The following is a 15557-nucleotide window of genomic DNA, read 5'->3' on the forward strand; positions in this document are numbered from 1 at the left end:
TTTCTTCTCCCGGATTGTTTCATTATTCGCGAGAGGAAAACACACATTAATACTGAACCTCTGCACAAGCTGCTCTGCTATAATCATTACCTGCTCCAGGCTGTCGTCAACTCAGCCATTTTCCCTTTAGACCTGTTGAAATATGCAGCATGTGCCTCATTTCTCATTATGCCAACTGATGAGCTGAAATGCAACCATTTGACAACTCGCTCTTCTTATGTGCGAACCGCTCTGACTCCTCCCTTCTCCCTGTGTCCCATGTAAGGTGACACCAGCCAATCACATCTCATTCCGCTTCTACCTAGCTGGGGGAAACGGCACAAGGAGGCGGAAACTCGCCCTTGGTGTATATAAGCAGTTAAGCGTGGGATTTTTGTATCAGTATCACCCTCCAATCATTAACAGCCGATCTGGGCGACCACAAGAGCGCTCACAGGGCTGTACCGGTTTGTGCAGACCGGGAGGGGAAACCCCAGCTTTTGCAGCTCCCAGCCGACCAAAGAAACACATGCTGTCACCGCTGCAGAGAGCGCTGTCCGTCCGCTGTGGTGCTGAACAACAAGTCTCTACCCTTCGACCGGTGACGTAAAGCTAAGACTCATCCAAGCAGAGACCCAAGACTCAATCCACGAAGAAAAACAAACATCACATCTGCACTTGAAGTATGTATGTTCATTTGCATGGATTTGAAGCAACTTAAAAAGCAAAGTCGAGACAGAAAACACGGAGCAGAAGTGATGGCCGGACTCCCCCCCGCCCTCAGCGTCACTCCGGCGGTCTGAGCCAAAGCAGCGCGTTGCCGCTTCGCACCGGAACCCAGCGGAGCCTCCGTAGATGAGGAGAGTGACAGAGGCTTTCGATCAGTGAGGTACGCTCTTGCACGAGGAAATTAGGGAAATCAATTTTGCTAGTTTGCTCTCCTGAAGGGCTCTACATGCAGCTGCAAAAATGGGCTGTATCAGCTCCAAATCGCCAGTTGGTAAGATGTGTTTAATCTGCTCTCATGAAAAGAAACGCACGTTGGAGGGAGCCTGACATTTCGCATTTGTTTTGCTGCAGCCTTTTCGCGGGTGCAGCGGCTTGGAGTGAATTCGGGTGCTTTAGTGCACAGCATGCTGTGCCCGAGCTAGGAGACATATGATAGCGCTGCTGAGTCATATGCATTCATATATAAGGAGCTTTTTTTTTTTTTAACAAAAAGCGTTAAAGATGACTGGAATTTCTAGGATTTCGGTCCATTTGAAGGTTAAATTGTGTGTATGTGTACAGGGGGGAGGGAGGGGGGGGGGGGGGGGGGGTATTTTAGCGGGGTGGTGGAAAGGAGCTTTAGGGGCTGGTATCTGCAGCCTAAACATCGCGATGCTTCGAGAGTTGCAAGAAGCTTTTTGGTGAGCACGCCAGTCAGAGGCAGGAGACAGAGGTGCTCTTGACACCGTTGAGGGATGCGCTGTTAAACGGGTTTTTCTGCGTGTCTGAGAGGAGAGGACGCATCCAGGCAAGATGGTTCTGACCGCGCTGACCCAGTTTAGTTGCAAGGTAGGACACCATTTAGCTCGTATCCTGACGCATGCTCACCAACCAGATCTTCAGCGTTATAACTTGCTATTTCTCTAAGCTTAACGGGCTTATAGCTTCTTGCTGTTAAACGACAGACTATTTTGCAGACGCATAATATAAATATAGCTCTTCAAGGCGCACACGTACAGCAGGAGTTCCTTCTGCTTGTTGCCAAGAAACAAGCTCCCTGTTGCCAGCGCATCTCTCTGCTCTCACGGTTGTTTACACCTTCGCTGTACGTGACTCCCTTCCGCTAGCCGCCGTGAGCCCCATCCCTGATGTGTGCTACCCCGACCTCCGACTCGTGTGTCTCCCCTAGATTTCCCTCCACCTTGTTATTTGTCTTACTGGGACTCGTCTGGAGCCTCCATAAATCAAATCTACGGTCCCACATCCATCCATCTTTCCATCCATGCATCAACTCATTGGTCTGCGTTCCTCACACTCAAGCAGACATGCTTGCGTACTTTTGCTTTTAATGTCTCATGTAACCTTTGCAACTGTGATGTATGCTTCATAGCCATGCTGACGTCTCCCCTCTGTACCTCCTAATTGGTTATGTAATGTGTCGCTTCAGTTGCTTGATGATTATGGCGCCTCGTCCCCGTCTCCTTGTCGCGGAGTGCGTAACGTGAGGACATGCTCCAGTCCCATAAAGCACAGAGAGCACCGTGCGTGCGTTTCTGCACATTTATCAAGGCAGTGCTATACAGTAGGTCAGTATAGCAGCCACCTGTTTGACTCTCAGATTCAGCCTGTGTGTGTGTGTGTGTGTGTGTGTGTGTGTGTGTGTGTGTGTGTGTGTGTGACATCACACATCTTACTGCTGCTGGTGTCGACCTTAATGTGTTGATTCGCTCTTAAGTCACTGGAAGACATGAGAGAGAGAGACAGAGAGAGAGAGAGACAGAGAGGGTGAGAAGGAGAGAGAGGGGGGGCTGCGCGACTGAGGTCTCCCTATCTGCAGTTTCCACGACAACGAGAACTACAGAGATGAAGAGAGAGAGAGAGAGAGAGTGAGGAGAGACAGAGAGAGAGAGAGAGAAAGAAGAGTGTTTGTGAGAGAGACCTAAGTAAAACAACAACATAGATAAATAAAAATAGGACTGTAGTTCACATTTGCTTTGAAGGGAAGAGGAAGCATTTTAGAAAGATCGCGGTCAGGGGAAGCAGATTAATTGAGATTAAAAAAAAATGCGTCGAATAATTTAACAAATGAGCCACAGACGGAGGATGACCGCAGGGCTTCACCAGAGAGCGGACACAAGTTTCAGTCTCCAAGTAGAAAAGACAACCTCTCAGTCTCCTCGGGCCCAGCATGTCATGCTCACATGAGTCTGTAGTTTCATTCGTTTGTTCCCAAACATTGACTTCATCTCTTTTCTTTATTCCATGCCATCATCTAAAAAATGTGCATTCTTGCTCTTTCTCAGGGTCACTGCTGCAAAAACAACAGAACTGGGTTTGTGCATTGCAGAAGTGAAAGACCATGAGTTTGAATTGTGCGTAAAGAATCCACTGTGTGTCGCAGCAAACCTCTAAAAGCCAGGGCCACATATTTATGGAGCGCGTTTACAGTAGAGTTTTTTTTTTTTTTATCTGACTCGGGATAATGATGTTGACAAGGCACAAGAGAAACCTGGATATCATGACGATATCCAGGTTTCTGATCATCTGTGCAGTCATGTCTCAATTTCTCCTTTAAGTTCTGCAGAATGTTCAGAAACCTGACTGAGGCCTTATTACAGTGCTGTGGGTGAATGTTTGAAGCCCGCGTAATCAAGTCATGCATTGTAATGACATGCGTATTGATATTTCAGTCCTTTCCTGTTTGTGTCTGGAGAATAAGAAACCTGGTTATCCTAACCCCTGCATGGCAGCAGCCATGTTTATGATCATCTGTGTGATTAGATCATCATTTCTCACCATCTCAGCCATCAAGTTTTGCACCAACGATGAGAGTCAGAGTCACCTGGATTAAGTGTTTAAAAGCCACAATCTATCTCCTATCCAGTTTCTGAAAACCAGGATATCATGTTCACATGCGCAAACATAACCATAACAAGATACCAGTGTGCGCACTTGACTGAGTACATCGGGAAACACTGCACACACATGAACAGAGAACTGGATACGTCATGTTATTGTGATGTGGATAATCAGGTTTATAATTTGTTTGAAGCAGGAAACCCAGGATAAGGCTCAAAATAAGGTGTCGAGTGAGTACAAGAGTCACCACATCCCTTCGACACGATGTTCCATTTCACAAACAATACATGACCGGTGTTATGTCGACACTTGCATTCCTGCCCAGGTTTGCATGCATCTCGCGGAACTGTTGGAGCACGGTATAAATGTTATTTCTGGGGGGCAGATCTGTGATGACAAAGTCTGTGAAGTTTATCAGCCTGCGTAAATACGAACTGCAATCAGTGTTTGAAGTGTCCGTAGAGGAAATTTAAGGATGGATGCTTCATACGTCAGTGTTGATTCGGTCTGCCATATTTTACATTGTCCTGCGAGGTGCAGGCAAATCTACGCATAACACCTGGAATATTAAAAAAAAACAGATCTTACGCATGTGAACGTGAACTGACAGGAGGAGGCTGTGGCGATTCCTGCGAAACGGAGACATCTTCTGACAATTTGTTCCTGCATGTGTCACCTTAAAATCCCCCCTCGGGTTAGAGCGAGCAGGCACCGGGCTCAAGTGTCTGGTACAGTCTGCACAGGAGTTTGTTGCTCAACAAAACACGTGCGCATCCTTCACTCCTCTCAACAATACATGCATTGACCGATGTGGCCTATATTCAATGATACGATACACCCCGGGTATCTGATCTCATCACACCCAATTAAACGGCACATATTGAATTGTGCTGCTGGAGCAACCTGAGCCCGTGCGCGCAAATCGTCGGCTCTTTGACCCGGAGGTGAGTGATTGGTCCTGATATTGGACTCAATATTTGAGATGGGTGCCGCCGACTAATCGAGCGGCTCGTTCTTTTCACAGACAGTAACTAGACACGCCTCCCCAGCAGCGGAGGGCCGGAAAGAGGAGCCAGGCACTGACATTTAGAGGCCCACCTCTTAATCTCATTTCGCAAATCAGATTTTGAAGAGTGACGAGCACGCGCGGGGTTGGCACGTGTGCGTGTGTGCCTGCACTAGTGAAGTGAGGATATGGGAGCTGTCCAGGTGCTGAAATGTCCCGCTGCACGCCTTAGCTGCAGCTGTGCGAGGTTCATGCACACAGGAGCAAGTTTACAAGCACCTCCGCGCTGAGCCTGTCAGGTGACGACGAGGGCAGCTGTTAGAAAGGTTAAACACACGTAGTCAACCACATAGTCCTGTTCCTGTTGGCAGTCACGTTTTGCAGCCAGGAGGAGGGTTGCTTAGTGACATTTGCGCCTCTTGCAGAGCAGCTTTCTGGTCCCGCAGCGCGCACCAGCTTGCTTCTGTTGATGACGTGTCCTTATCACGTCAGAATACCTAAGACAACAGGGAGGTCTAAGGAAATTGCATAATACATCCACAGGCACCATGCTTATTGTGTTATAATGCTTCTCTCCCTCCGACAAAGCAGAGGCAACTTCATAAAATATCCAACAGGCTTGGGCTGCTGCCAGGGCCTTGACCTTACCTGCATGACACGGCATGGCTTTAAAGTGCATGGAAGTAGACCTCCACGACCCCCCCCCCCCCCCCCTCCTCCCAACATGATCTCACTACAAGTAGTCTCTGCAGAGCACGCTGCAATAAAGTGCTCCGTGAATTCTAAGAAGTGTTGAAAAGAAGGGTACTCCAGAACTGCATCTTTTGTAGACGCCTTTTTAAGTCCTGCAGCACCCTGAGATAATAACACTCAACCTTCATCTCGACGCCGCTGTAAACGCTATTAAAACGAAATCACCAAACAATATCCCCTTGGAGTAACTTTGAGTCCTTGATTTTTCAAAATCAGATGGTTCTTTGATTCTTTTTTCTTCACATTTGGCTGCGTGAAGTCGATGTCTATGTTCACTTTTGCTGACAGTCGTATGTTTATTTTAAAGGGGTAATCATCTGACGTCTAGGGTTCCTTTGTGGTTTTCTTTGGGGAGAAACTGCAGTGAGATATGGCAACATTACATCCCTTTCTGCTCATGCGCTGGAGCCCCCGCAGGAGGCATGTGGGTTAGCATGGTGACTGCAACTCTTAAGGATTGGCTTAATCTTTAAGACTCCGGTAGTTAGTTTGGCCGCTCTCGCTCCAGTTATTATGAACAACGACGTTTATGTTACTTCATTCAATTGGAAAGCGTCCTTGTTGTCATAATAATGACGTTCCTGTAAGTTGGAGCGAGAACATGTTTGGGAGCTGCTTTGAGTTCTTGTTCATTTGCTGTTATCTTCACGTGGCTCTCTTCCTCCTGACAGTGGCACTTGACGGTTCGTTGCGCGTGGACTGGAGCCCGGCAGGCTCCATGTCCGACGTCGCACTTTTGGGGAACACGCGGACCTGCTTGGCACGCAGACTGATTCTGACAGCACCTTTGGGCGCTCTGGACTTCAGCCAGGTGCTCTTATATTTTTGACATTGTCATCATTACTGCTTGGTTTGGTTTTATGATATAACCTTCCCAATGAAGCTTCACTGAAACCTCGTGAAATGTCTAATTTTTCACTTTCATCTGCAAATCATAATGAGGCGAGTTGCTCCTTAGCTTTAAAGGTCACATATCCTCCTCCTCTTCAACCAGTTTAAATAAGTCTCAGAGCTCCTCAAAACATGTCTGTGAAGTTTCTTGTTCTAAATCCACTCTGATCATGTATTTGATCATGTCTATAAACCCCTCTATTTCAGCCCTGCTCAGAACAGGCTATTTCTGTGTCTGTACCTTTAAATGTAAATGAGCTGTGTATGACCACGCCCCCTCTCTGGAAGGGCTTGGGTTTATTTACAGTGAGAAGGCAGACTCAGAGGGCAGAACAAACATCTAGCTGTGGGAATGTCACCCACCTGGGGGAGGGGTTACTGCCCTTTGTGATGTCATGAAGGGAAAATCTCCAAACGGCCTGTTTGAGCACACATTTTCTGAAAAGTGGAGCAGGCAAAAGACGGAGAGGATGGACTTTTCTCATCATTGGGGAGTTTGTAGACAGACTAGGGGCACATGTTAGTAATAATCTAATAACCGGTATCAGCCATGAAAAACTGGAACCATCGACCCCGCGTCTCAGTCAGTGAAAGTGTGCTGGTTGTTTTGCAGAAGCAGACTTTAAAGATGTTACACTTTTCAGACTTTCAGAAAGATAAGAAGTTTTCGATTAAACAAGCCTTCATGTTCGGACCATCTGTGAGGAACAAGGGACTCCAGAGATGTTTGTTTTCAGAGCATTCATCACAAGTTTTGGGTTTTCTCTTTTTGCAAATCAATTCAAAGTATTTGAGCTCAGAGTTACGATCGTCATGCAGGCACAGACCAAGACAGGATCATCTCTATGTTCCCTTAATGTCTTTGAACTTTTCCCCCATCAAAATTAAGCCCTGTACTCCCTCAGGAACACACCCCCCCCCCCCCCTCCCCCCTTACGTTTGGTGCAGTTTGAAGCTCGACTGCACAAGCAGGTGGCGCAAATGAGGAGAGTAATACTCTGAGCAAAGATGGCGCTGAAGGAACATAGACACTCTCCCGACCAGACCCTCCATGATTTTCTCCAGCTTCCAGGTTTAATAACGACCTTATTAATCGAGCCGTCCGTTCCCTCTCTGAGCTCTCATTAATGTTAACCAGTTGGTTTCTAATTACCTGAAAGTCATTCGGCATGATTAAAGCTGCAGCTAATTTTTAATTTAAACGGATTTTAAATGGAACGTCAGCGAGACGGAGTATTAAAGTCGGATGCTTTCGGATAAAATTTAACACGAGATCAGAACCTTAATGGTCGAAACCTGCAGCCTGCTGACCTGGATCAGTTTGACCCGGATCAGTTTTTAATATTCATCTGTGTTTGACTTCAGACTGAGCACACACCCTCTTTCCTAATGATTTAATCGATCTCCAGAGCAATGAATTTGATTGGTCATCGATCATATATAAATATTAGAAGTGAACATCACATCTTGGTTCAAGAAACTGCATTTTTCTTTTTTATTTATCCAGCAGGGGGAGACTCCACAGGTTGCAAAGAGACGTAGACGCAGATCTGAAAATAGAAAGAGAGTCTTTTTAAATTCGATTAATGACCTCAGCTAACACTTTGGATTAAATCTTGATCGCTTGTAGTTGAGTCTTTTTCAGTACAGCATGTTTTTCCATTTGGTGAATTACAGGTTTAATTTAGAGCAAAGTTTAGAACACATGTGGGTAATACTTAAAGCACAGCCTGCTTGTGATTAATAAGTCACTACCACAGTGTCTCATAGTCTATGGATAAGATAACAGTTTACAAAACAGACGGTTCTGATGTATATGTTTTTATTTAACCTTTATTGAAGCAGGTCATCAACCCTTTGACTTCTAGATCTCTTTAACGAGTGTGACATGGCCAAGAGGGCCGCAGCATCACACGTTATCATAAACATCACATGATTAAAGGCAGGGTTGCTCATTTCCTCCAGATCCACTTTTTTTGATTCTGGTTGAAATTGTCTTTAGGTCCTGACAGAAATTAATAACTCATGTTCTCTGAGAAAGGAACAAAGAAAATCTGTCATCTGTTTCAGTTGTAAGTCTGTAAAAACGTCCACCAATGTCTGCCACGAGGTACCAATCTGATGAACCAATCACAGCCTCCCTGTCTCCCTGCTCGTTCTCTACCTCTTGCATGCTCTAACTCAAACTCAAAGCACGTCACCGATGACGGAGTTTATACTGAGAGTTTACTTACTGCTGAATGAGACATGAGACGAAGTAGTTTCTACACAATGTAAGAGATGAGCTGAGGTCCACTTCTGGAGCAACGGCGCTCGTGTATTTAAGTGAGAGGGCGTGGCTTTAGAGGTAGCACAGAGGGGAGGGGGCGTGGCTTTAGAGGGAGCACAGAGGGGAGGGGGGTGCAGACGGAGCACTGAGGGAATGCTACTTTCAAAATCATGCTAGTTTTAGAAAATTACCAACCCTGCCTTTCAGAAACAGTTCAGAGCAACAACAATAAAAATGTGCAGATTGGTTCGTAGATAAAGTGCAGAAGTCATGATCACAGATTACAACTCAGCAACACAGACACTGCACGATGGTCTCAAGTTTTTTTTATCTTTTAAGATCGAGCCAAAGTAAAAAGTTTCACGTCATAGTTATATATATTGCACGGTGGCCGACATTTATCACACTCGTAGAAATGTGCCTACTGCACGGTGAGGAGTACGGGAAGAGGAGAGCGTCTGACAATGGATGTGTTACTGGAAACATCTCTTGTCCTTGTTCTGCTCGACCTGTAGCGAGACCTCTGGAGGCTTCACTGAAGCCGGGGCTCCAGAAAAACAAAGGACACACAAGCAACGCTAAATGCTAAAGTTGTTAGCCTCCTGTCATGAATCTCTGGACTTTAAATCAAAGCACTGCCCGAGCTGTGCACCTGAACTTCTTTGGATTCCAATAATTGGCTCAGAGAAGATGATGATGATGATGTTTAATGAGGATGACGAATCCGCCCTGCCTCTTTTATCCATCAGTGTGCACCATCTGGGTGTGAATGTGATGTGTCACAGCGAGGCAGCCAGGCGACGATTAGCGGAGCCTAAGTGATCCATTATGAAATTCAGAGTCTCACTCGGCCGCTGATTGAATGCTGAGCACTGAGAGAGACTGGTTGGCAGGATTCGCTGATCTTATCACATAACTCTTAGAGCGGAAGGACTCTTCAATGCTTCACACTTCAGGGACCCCCCCCCCCATCCAAAGGAAACACATTGGCTTCATTTGGTCAAATTCATCAGTATCAGGAAGTAATTCATTTTTTAGTTGGAAACGCTTTGAAGCAATAACCAGAAATAGGCTCTTGCATTTTTCTACCTCATTATTCTACCAAAGACTTTAATTCTGGCTTTGATGATGCAAACGTCTGGTCTCTGACGCCTTCGAGGTCCACGGCATTCACAGCAGAGAAAGCAGGTTCAGGAGACATTCATTTGGCTATTGTGGTTTCGCTTGATGTTCTGAGAGTGTGACATCATCGATGAATCAGGCACTCAGGCATACCTGGAGGGATTGTTCCATGGCGACCAGTTGCCATAGAAATGTTCCCATAGTGGAAACTTGAGAGAGAGAGAGAGAGGGAGAGGGAGAGGGAGAGGGAGAGAGAGAGAGAGAGAGAGAGAGACAGAGACAGATGCACATAAGGCAGAAACATGGCCTGCTGCAGGAGGAAAAGGATGTGCAGGTTATTTTCCACCAGGGGAGGAATATATCACGCCAATTTATCACATGGAAACCAGCACGCTTTCTCCCATGGATTAAAAAATGACTTCCTGTTTGTCTCAGAAGAGCAGACTGCTGTAAGCAACATGTCAGTGCAACTGTGGGTTTTGTAGTTGAGGTTTAATATGCAAGAAAACATTGTGTGACTTGACGAGCCGGTTCAATGACACCACTGTGATGTAACCGGAAACAGAAGAGAGGCAACTTGTTTGAGGAGCGTTTCTGTGCATGACGTTCTCTTAATTTCTCTCTTAATTTCTTAATTCTCTAAATTGTAACAGACATGAATCCATGAAATACTTTAGATCAGTGGTTCTCAACTCGTCTAGCCTCAGGACCCACCACCAACTCCTCCGTGAAAAATCACAGCCCAAAGTTTTGATATTTTTTCGACCAATCAGATTCATTTACTGGACCTCAGTCGGTACAAAACATGTGACAGTAACAAGAAACTGAACACATCAAACATGTTTAAAAAGTGCTTCACAGACTTTTTTATGCAAGTTGAGAACCACTGCACTCATAGTCACAAAAGTCAATACTGGAGCTGTTTTCACAGGAAACAAAACTACTCAACATTCAGAGAATTAAAGACAGGGTTGGTAATTTTGAAAAACTAGCATGATTTTGAAAGTAGCATTCCCTCTGTGCTCCCTCTAAAGCCACGCCCCCTCACTTAAATGCACGAGCGCCGTTGCTCCAGAAGTGGACCTCAGCTCATCTCTTGCATTGTGTAGAAACTACATCGTCTCATGTCTCATTCAGCAGTAAGTAAACTCTCAGTATCATCGGTGAAGTGCTTTGAGTGTGAGCTAGAGCACGCAAGAGGTAGAGAGCGAGCTGGGAGACAGGGAGGCGTGTGATTGGTTCATCAGATTGTTACCTCGTGGCAGACATTGGTGGAAGTTTTACTCTAAGGTGTTACGCTGAATAAAGCGAGATGTTCTGAGACGCAGAGTCCCGTTAGTCCAAGGATATAACAATCTGTCTAGTGTGTACTGCCCTACATAGGCAAAAGACCTGAACTCGCCAGAGTGTAGAACTGAGAAAAATGACTTTAAAGTATTTTTGTTGTCCAGCCAAATGAGTTGCAGGCAGAATATTGGAAATGTGGCAATTCTTTGTCTTTTTAATCAGGTTATTAATGTACATAAAAATCTTTAGCTCAATCATGACCTTTGACCCTTATTTGGAAGTTAAGGTACTCTGCCGTTGCATTGCCTGTACAATAATAAGGCGTCATGCCAAGGCAAAAGGCATTAACTTCCATTTGATACTGTATTCCACTTGGTTGCATTGTTAAAATAACACAACCAACACTATTTCTTTGCTACACTTTAGTCAAGCTACTGTGTGTGTCAGAAGTGCTTAATGACAGATATTAAAACAAAGGCATAACACCTTAACTCCACTGCAGTAAAACAGTAACTTCACTTTGATCCGCAGTAAAACAATGACAGAAGACCTTAACTCAGTTTGAGCGTTCCTGAATGCTGCAGTACAAAGGCAAAGACCCTGATGAGTGAAGTTACTGGACTCTGTCTTGTTTTCTCGAGGGCTTTTGGAAGTTAAGGCAAATACAACCTACTATTTTCTCAAAAGAACAACACAATTGACTCAAGATATTTGTCCACATGATAAAGCACATCTGTAATGTTCCAAAAATGACAAAAACTAATTTTTGAAAAAGTTGAAGTTACTGCCTTTTGCCTTTGTAGGGCAGTGTACCAGCCGTGCAGCAGCTTAGCATACTGTCTTACAAAGCAAAAACAACACCTTTTGTTAAGAAACAATTAAAGGCTCGTCTCATATTGACGCCTGTCCCAAACAACAGCAGTTTTGCGGTAAACTTGATTTTCAAAGTATTAGATGGAAAAAATGCAAAAGCAGCTCTTCATAAACACATGAATAAGAATACTGCCCATACCCACTAGCTCAATCCTCTATAACAATTATACATTTGAAGCTAAACCAGTGATAAGAAAGGTAAACATTTCCTGTGCCCTAACAATTTAAAGGAGCAGTATGTAACTCTGACACCTAGTGTTTAAAATGGGTACTGCAGTCCAAATTCAAAACATTGTAGAGAGCTGTCCCCCCCCCCCCCTCAAGAGTCAATGCTCACAGGTGATCACACATGTGGTGAACACTGAAGCTTCAGTGTTTATCCAGCTCTGCATCGGTCTGTAAACCTTTCTGTGTTCTAACCTCTCTCCATTTTTCAAAATCATCTCCAATATTGATCCTAGTTTGAGCACGTTTCTGCTCGTGGAGCTTATTAGAAACATGCAGAGGCTTTTTAGGTCGGGTACAATCACTTCTATCTGAACCAGTTCTCTTACCCGCTTCCATCACTGCAACACCTGTTGGTTTGACCTGATAACTGCTCTCATATCTGGCAAACCGAGGGGGTCCAAAACAGCCGTGTGGGGGTGTCTTAAAACCGCCTACCTTCTCTGGTCCAAACAAATCCAGAGCATTCAGGACCAGAATCTAAAGTTAGAAGGAGGACATACTGGCTGCTGCATTGTTGTTAGAGAAGCCAGCACTTCAACATAGCATGTTTCCTTAATGTCTGATCATATAGTAAGGTCACTTTATCATTTCACTCTCTACACATCTCACTGATTGGACCTTTAACAGTCAAACTTCTGACTCATTGTGAATCTTTACCGAGGAAAATGTGAAACCTGAAAGTCCCGTAGCAAATACAAAAACAACTCACTGCGTCATCGGGAGCTCTGCACATTAAAAATACAAAAGCAGCTGAATAGTTAAATTTTGAGTGTGCAGATTTCCTGATGACGCAGTCAGGGAGACACCACCGAGGTCAGTGTTATGTCACACACACACACACACACACAAACACTGAGAGCTGCACTCTGGCAGCTCCGAACATGCGCCTTGTATTGAAGAGTCTGTTGTGTGTCTCGCTCCGCGGTCTCAAGGCTGCATTAGTCCGCCCACGCTGACCGTGTAGACAGTTTACTTGTGGTTTAAAAGCCAAAAGCTTGTCTGCTGTCTGTGTGCACCAGACTATGAAGATTAGTCCTTACAGTATCCATGTGGTTGTTCTGCTGTTCTCATGTGATGCTCCAGTGTGTTTAGCTCAGAATTGAATAATATGGTGTTAAATTCAGCTTGCTCTGAGGTCCTAGTTAGAACTACTGGACGTGCATATATTGATGCTGCATGTTGTTGTGCTGTGAGTGCGTGCAGGAAACGAGTGCACAGCGGTGTAATGATGTGCTCGGTCTGCTCTGAGTGCTGCTCATGTCTTCCTCTGCGTTCATTCTGATGTTCAGTAGGGCAGTGGGGAAGTAGAAGCAGAGGAGGGAGGGAGGGGAGCCGAGCAGCCAGCGGTGCTGTTCACTGGAGCTGTGTGGCAAGGTGACGCTCAAGCCGATGCTTTCAGCCAGCTCGTACAGATTTACTTCAATGTCACACAAGAATTGCATCCAAACTGTGGAAGGAAGCGGTCGGTTTCCAATTCTAAACTCTTCCAAGGGTGGAAATGTCTCTGAAACAGCTTGCCTTGGATGGCGCCCTGAGAAAAACAGAAATAAAAAAAATCTCCTTTTTTAGGCTCATAAGAAATCAAAAGACAGGAAGCAGTGTTTGAGATGAATATCTCTGAAGACGTAGAAAAAATAACCCCCTCCCCCGACATGCGGCGGGATTTCTCCTGGTGTCTATTTGAAAACAAATAAAACATGCACCCGCTGTGGGTGGACAACAAGTAACGGCTGACGTGTGATTTTTAATTTAAAGAGCAGCACATTATACCTCTCTGTTCCTCCTCGAGGGCATATGTCATATTATCTCCAGATTATCCTCCCTCTGATCTGTGAGCTGCTCTGCGGCACCAGAGGATTATCACGCCTCTCGGCAGCCGCTGATATCATCCTCATCTCCAGACCCCCCTCCCCTCCCCTCTTTGCTGCTGTTGCACGGCCTTTCTGAAAGGATGATGTTGTTGTTTGTTCAGTTTTTCAGGGCTGAATTTTTCAAACTATTCAATGTGGCTGTAGTGAAAGTTCAGATCTCGCTGCCCAGTGTTGCCAGATGTCCCATAAGTATCGTATTTGTACCATCAGGTTGCCCGCAGTACGATTAATTATAGCAGAAAAAGCCAAATGTACAATAGTTTACATTTTTTTTATGTCTACTCAACCAAACATTGTTTGTGACTTGAGAGCAACAAATCACATCAGCGCCTGACCAACACGCTCTCCTCTCTGCTGTCATGCTCTACCTGCCAATCAGATCGTCACCTGATCTGCTAACGCCTGCGGCTCGTTACACCAGACAGACTGCAGGAAAACAAAGGCCACAACTTCAGATGCTACGAGCTTTGATCCACAGCACCTGGAGGGGAAGCAGTTTGGAAAAACAATCAACACTTTACTGTGTTTGCTCCTTTGTTTGTTCGTTTATTTACATGAATGTGGAGTGCAGGGCAGAGTTTTACATTCAGGGTGGTATGTAGGTCCTGTATCGTGATTTTGCTGTGGAAGTGATTGTGTGAAGAGGAATTAACAGGACAAGGTCTGGTAGGGTGTCTGGTAGTTTCCGATTCTCTTCAAATCAAATAAATGAAATTAGTGGCCCAACGATCATCCCTGCTTCTGTTGCTCTTTAGTGAGAAGAGTCTCTGAAACTCGAGCTTCAGCGAGCCGCTGTCACTCACCACAGGACTGGAGGCGACCTGTACCTGTCGAGCTCCACTTATCTGCCCAAATCCGTCATCAAGCGGCTCAATGCTCCAGGTGTGGTGACCCATATAGAGCAACAATGCGGCAGCGTTGGCTCCACATGTGGCCTTTGCTGTTGACGGGAACGTTTCCCACGTGAGTACAGGTAAAGCTAAAAAAAGAGTGTGCAGACAAAGGGGCTTGTCAACACCCGATACTCCGTCTGTGGTTTGACTTTACAGAGCAGACAGATTTTATGGAGGACAGAGCGGGAGGAGGGGGTTCATCTTTTGTCTCCTGTCTGCGTCTGTTAACTCGCTGACCCTCCAGGCTGTCTGGACACAGAGCTTTAAAAAGATCATTTCAAGAATGGAATAATTACTCACATAATTGCAGTGACGTCAGAAATCTCATAACGGGCAACGAGTGTTGGCTTTGTGTTCGATAATGTCAGCAACCAATCCAGTGAGAGCGACCTCCATCACCTTATGGCCGCTTGTCCACGGCGAACGACGCATGCAAAATGTTCTGAGCTGCAGCCTGAAGAGGGTCAGCTCGGTTACCGAAACCAGACTAAAGTGCGCTAATTAGCACGCAGGCTAATTTAATAAACCCCTCCGTCCACACTGCATCCGTTAAATCTGCTCTGTGAATCTGAGTTTCCTTGCACACATGGTTTTTTACAAGACCTGTGCAGACTTTGTGTCGGTGGCATAACTTTGGAAATGAAATGGTCATTACAGAAGAATGGCAAGAACATTTTTGCATGTCAAGGACATCGTTGTTGACTTGGCGTGCTCATGACAGCCGTCACACTGCATTTTTGCGTTTCTGCCCAAGCAGTTGCCTGCCTTGCCTATTGACAAGCAGCGCCTCTGGTTATCATGTGTTGCAGTGATGGAAG

At 45.4% G+C, this 15557-nt stretch overlaps 1 protein-coding gene across 5 annotated transcripts in view; it reads left to right on the forward strand.

Annotated features, from left to right (window-relative positions):
• The first annotated feature begins 444 nt into the window (after window positions 1-444).
• The window catches only part of fam131ab (family with sequence similarity 131 member Ab), a 130928-nt gene continuing 115815 nt past the window's right edge, over window positions 445-15557 (forward strand). For 2 of the 5 annotated variants that reach the window (XR_009674142.1, XM_061046154.1), the window contains exons 1-2: window positions 445-979; window positions 5977-6116. Coding sequence is in view for 3 of the 5 variants with exons in the window: in XM_061046154.1 (XP_060902137.1) it covers window positions 949-979; window positions 5977-6116 (171 nt within the window). In the remaining 2 variants the exon portion in view is untranslated. Of the gene's footprint in view, window positions 980-1352; window positions 1537-5976; window positions 6117-15557 lie in introns of those variants that run through there. The other 3 variants (XM_061046156.1, XM_061046158.1, XM_061046157.1) reach the window with 3 other exon arrangements.

This window comes from Labrus mixtus, chromosome 9 (genome assembly GCF_963584025.1).
Source record: "Labrus mixtus chromosome 9, fLabMix1.1, whole genome shotgun sequence".
NCBI lineage: Eukaryota > Metazoa > Chordata > Actinopteri > Labriformes > Labridae > Labrus > Labrus mixtus.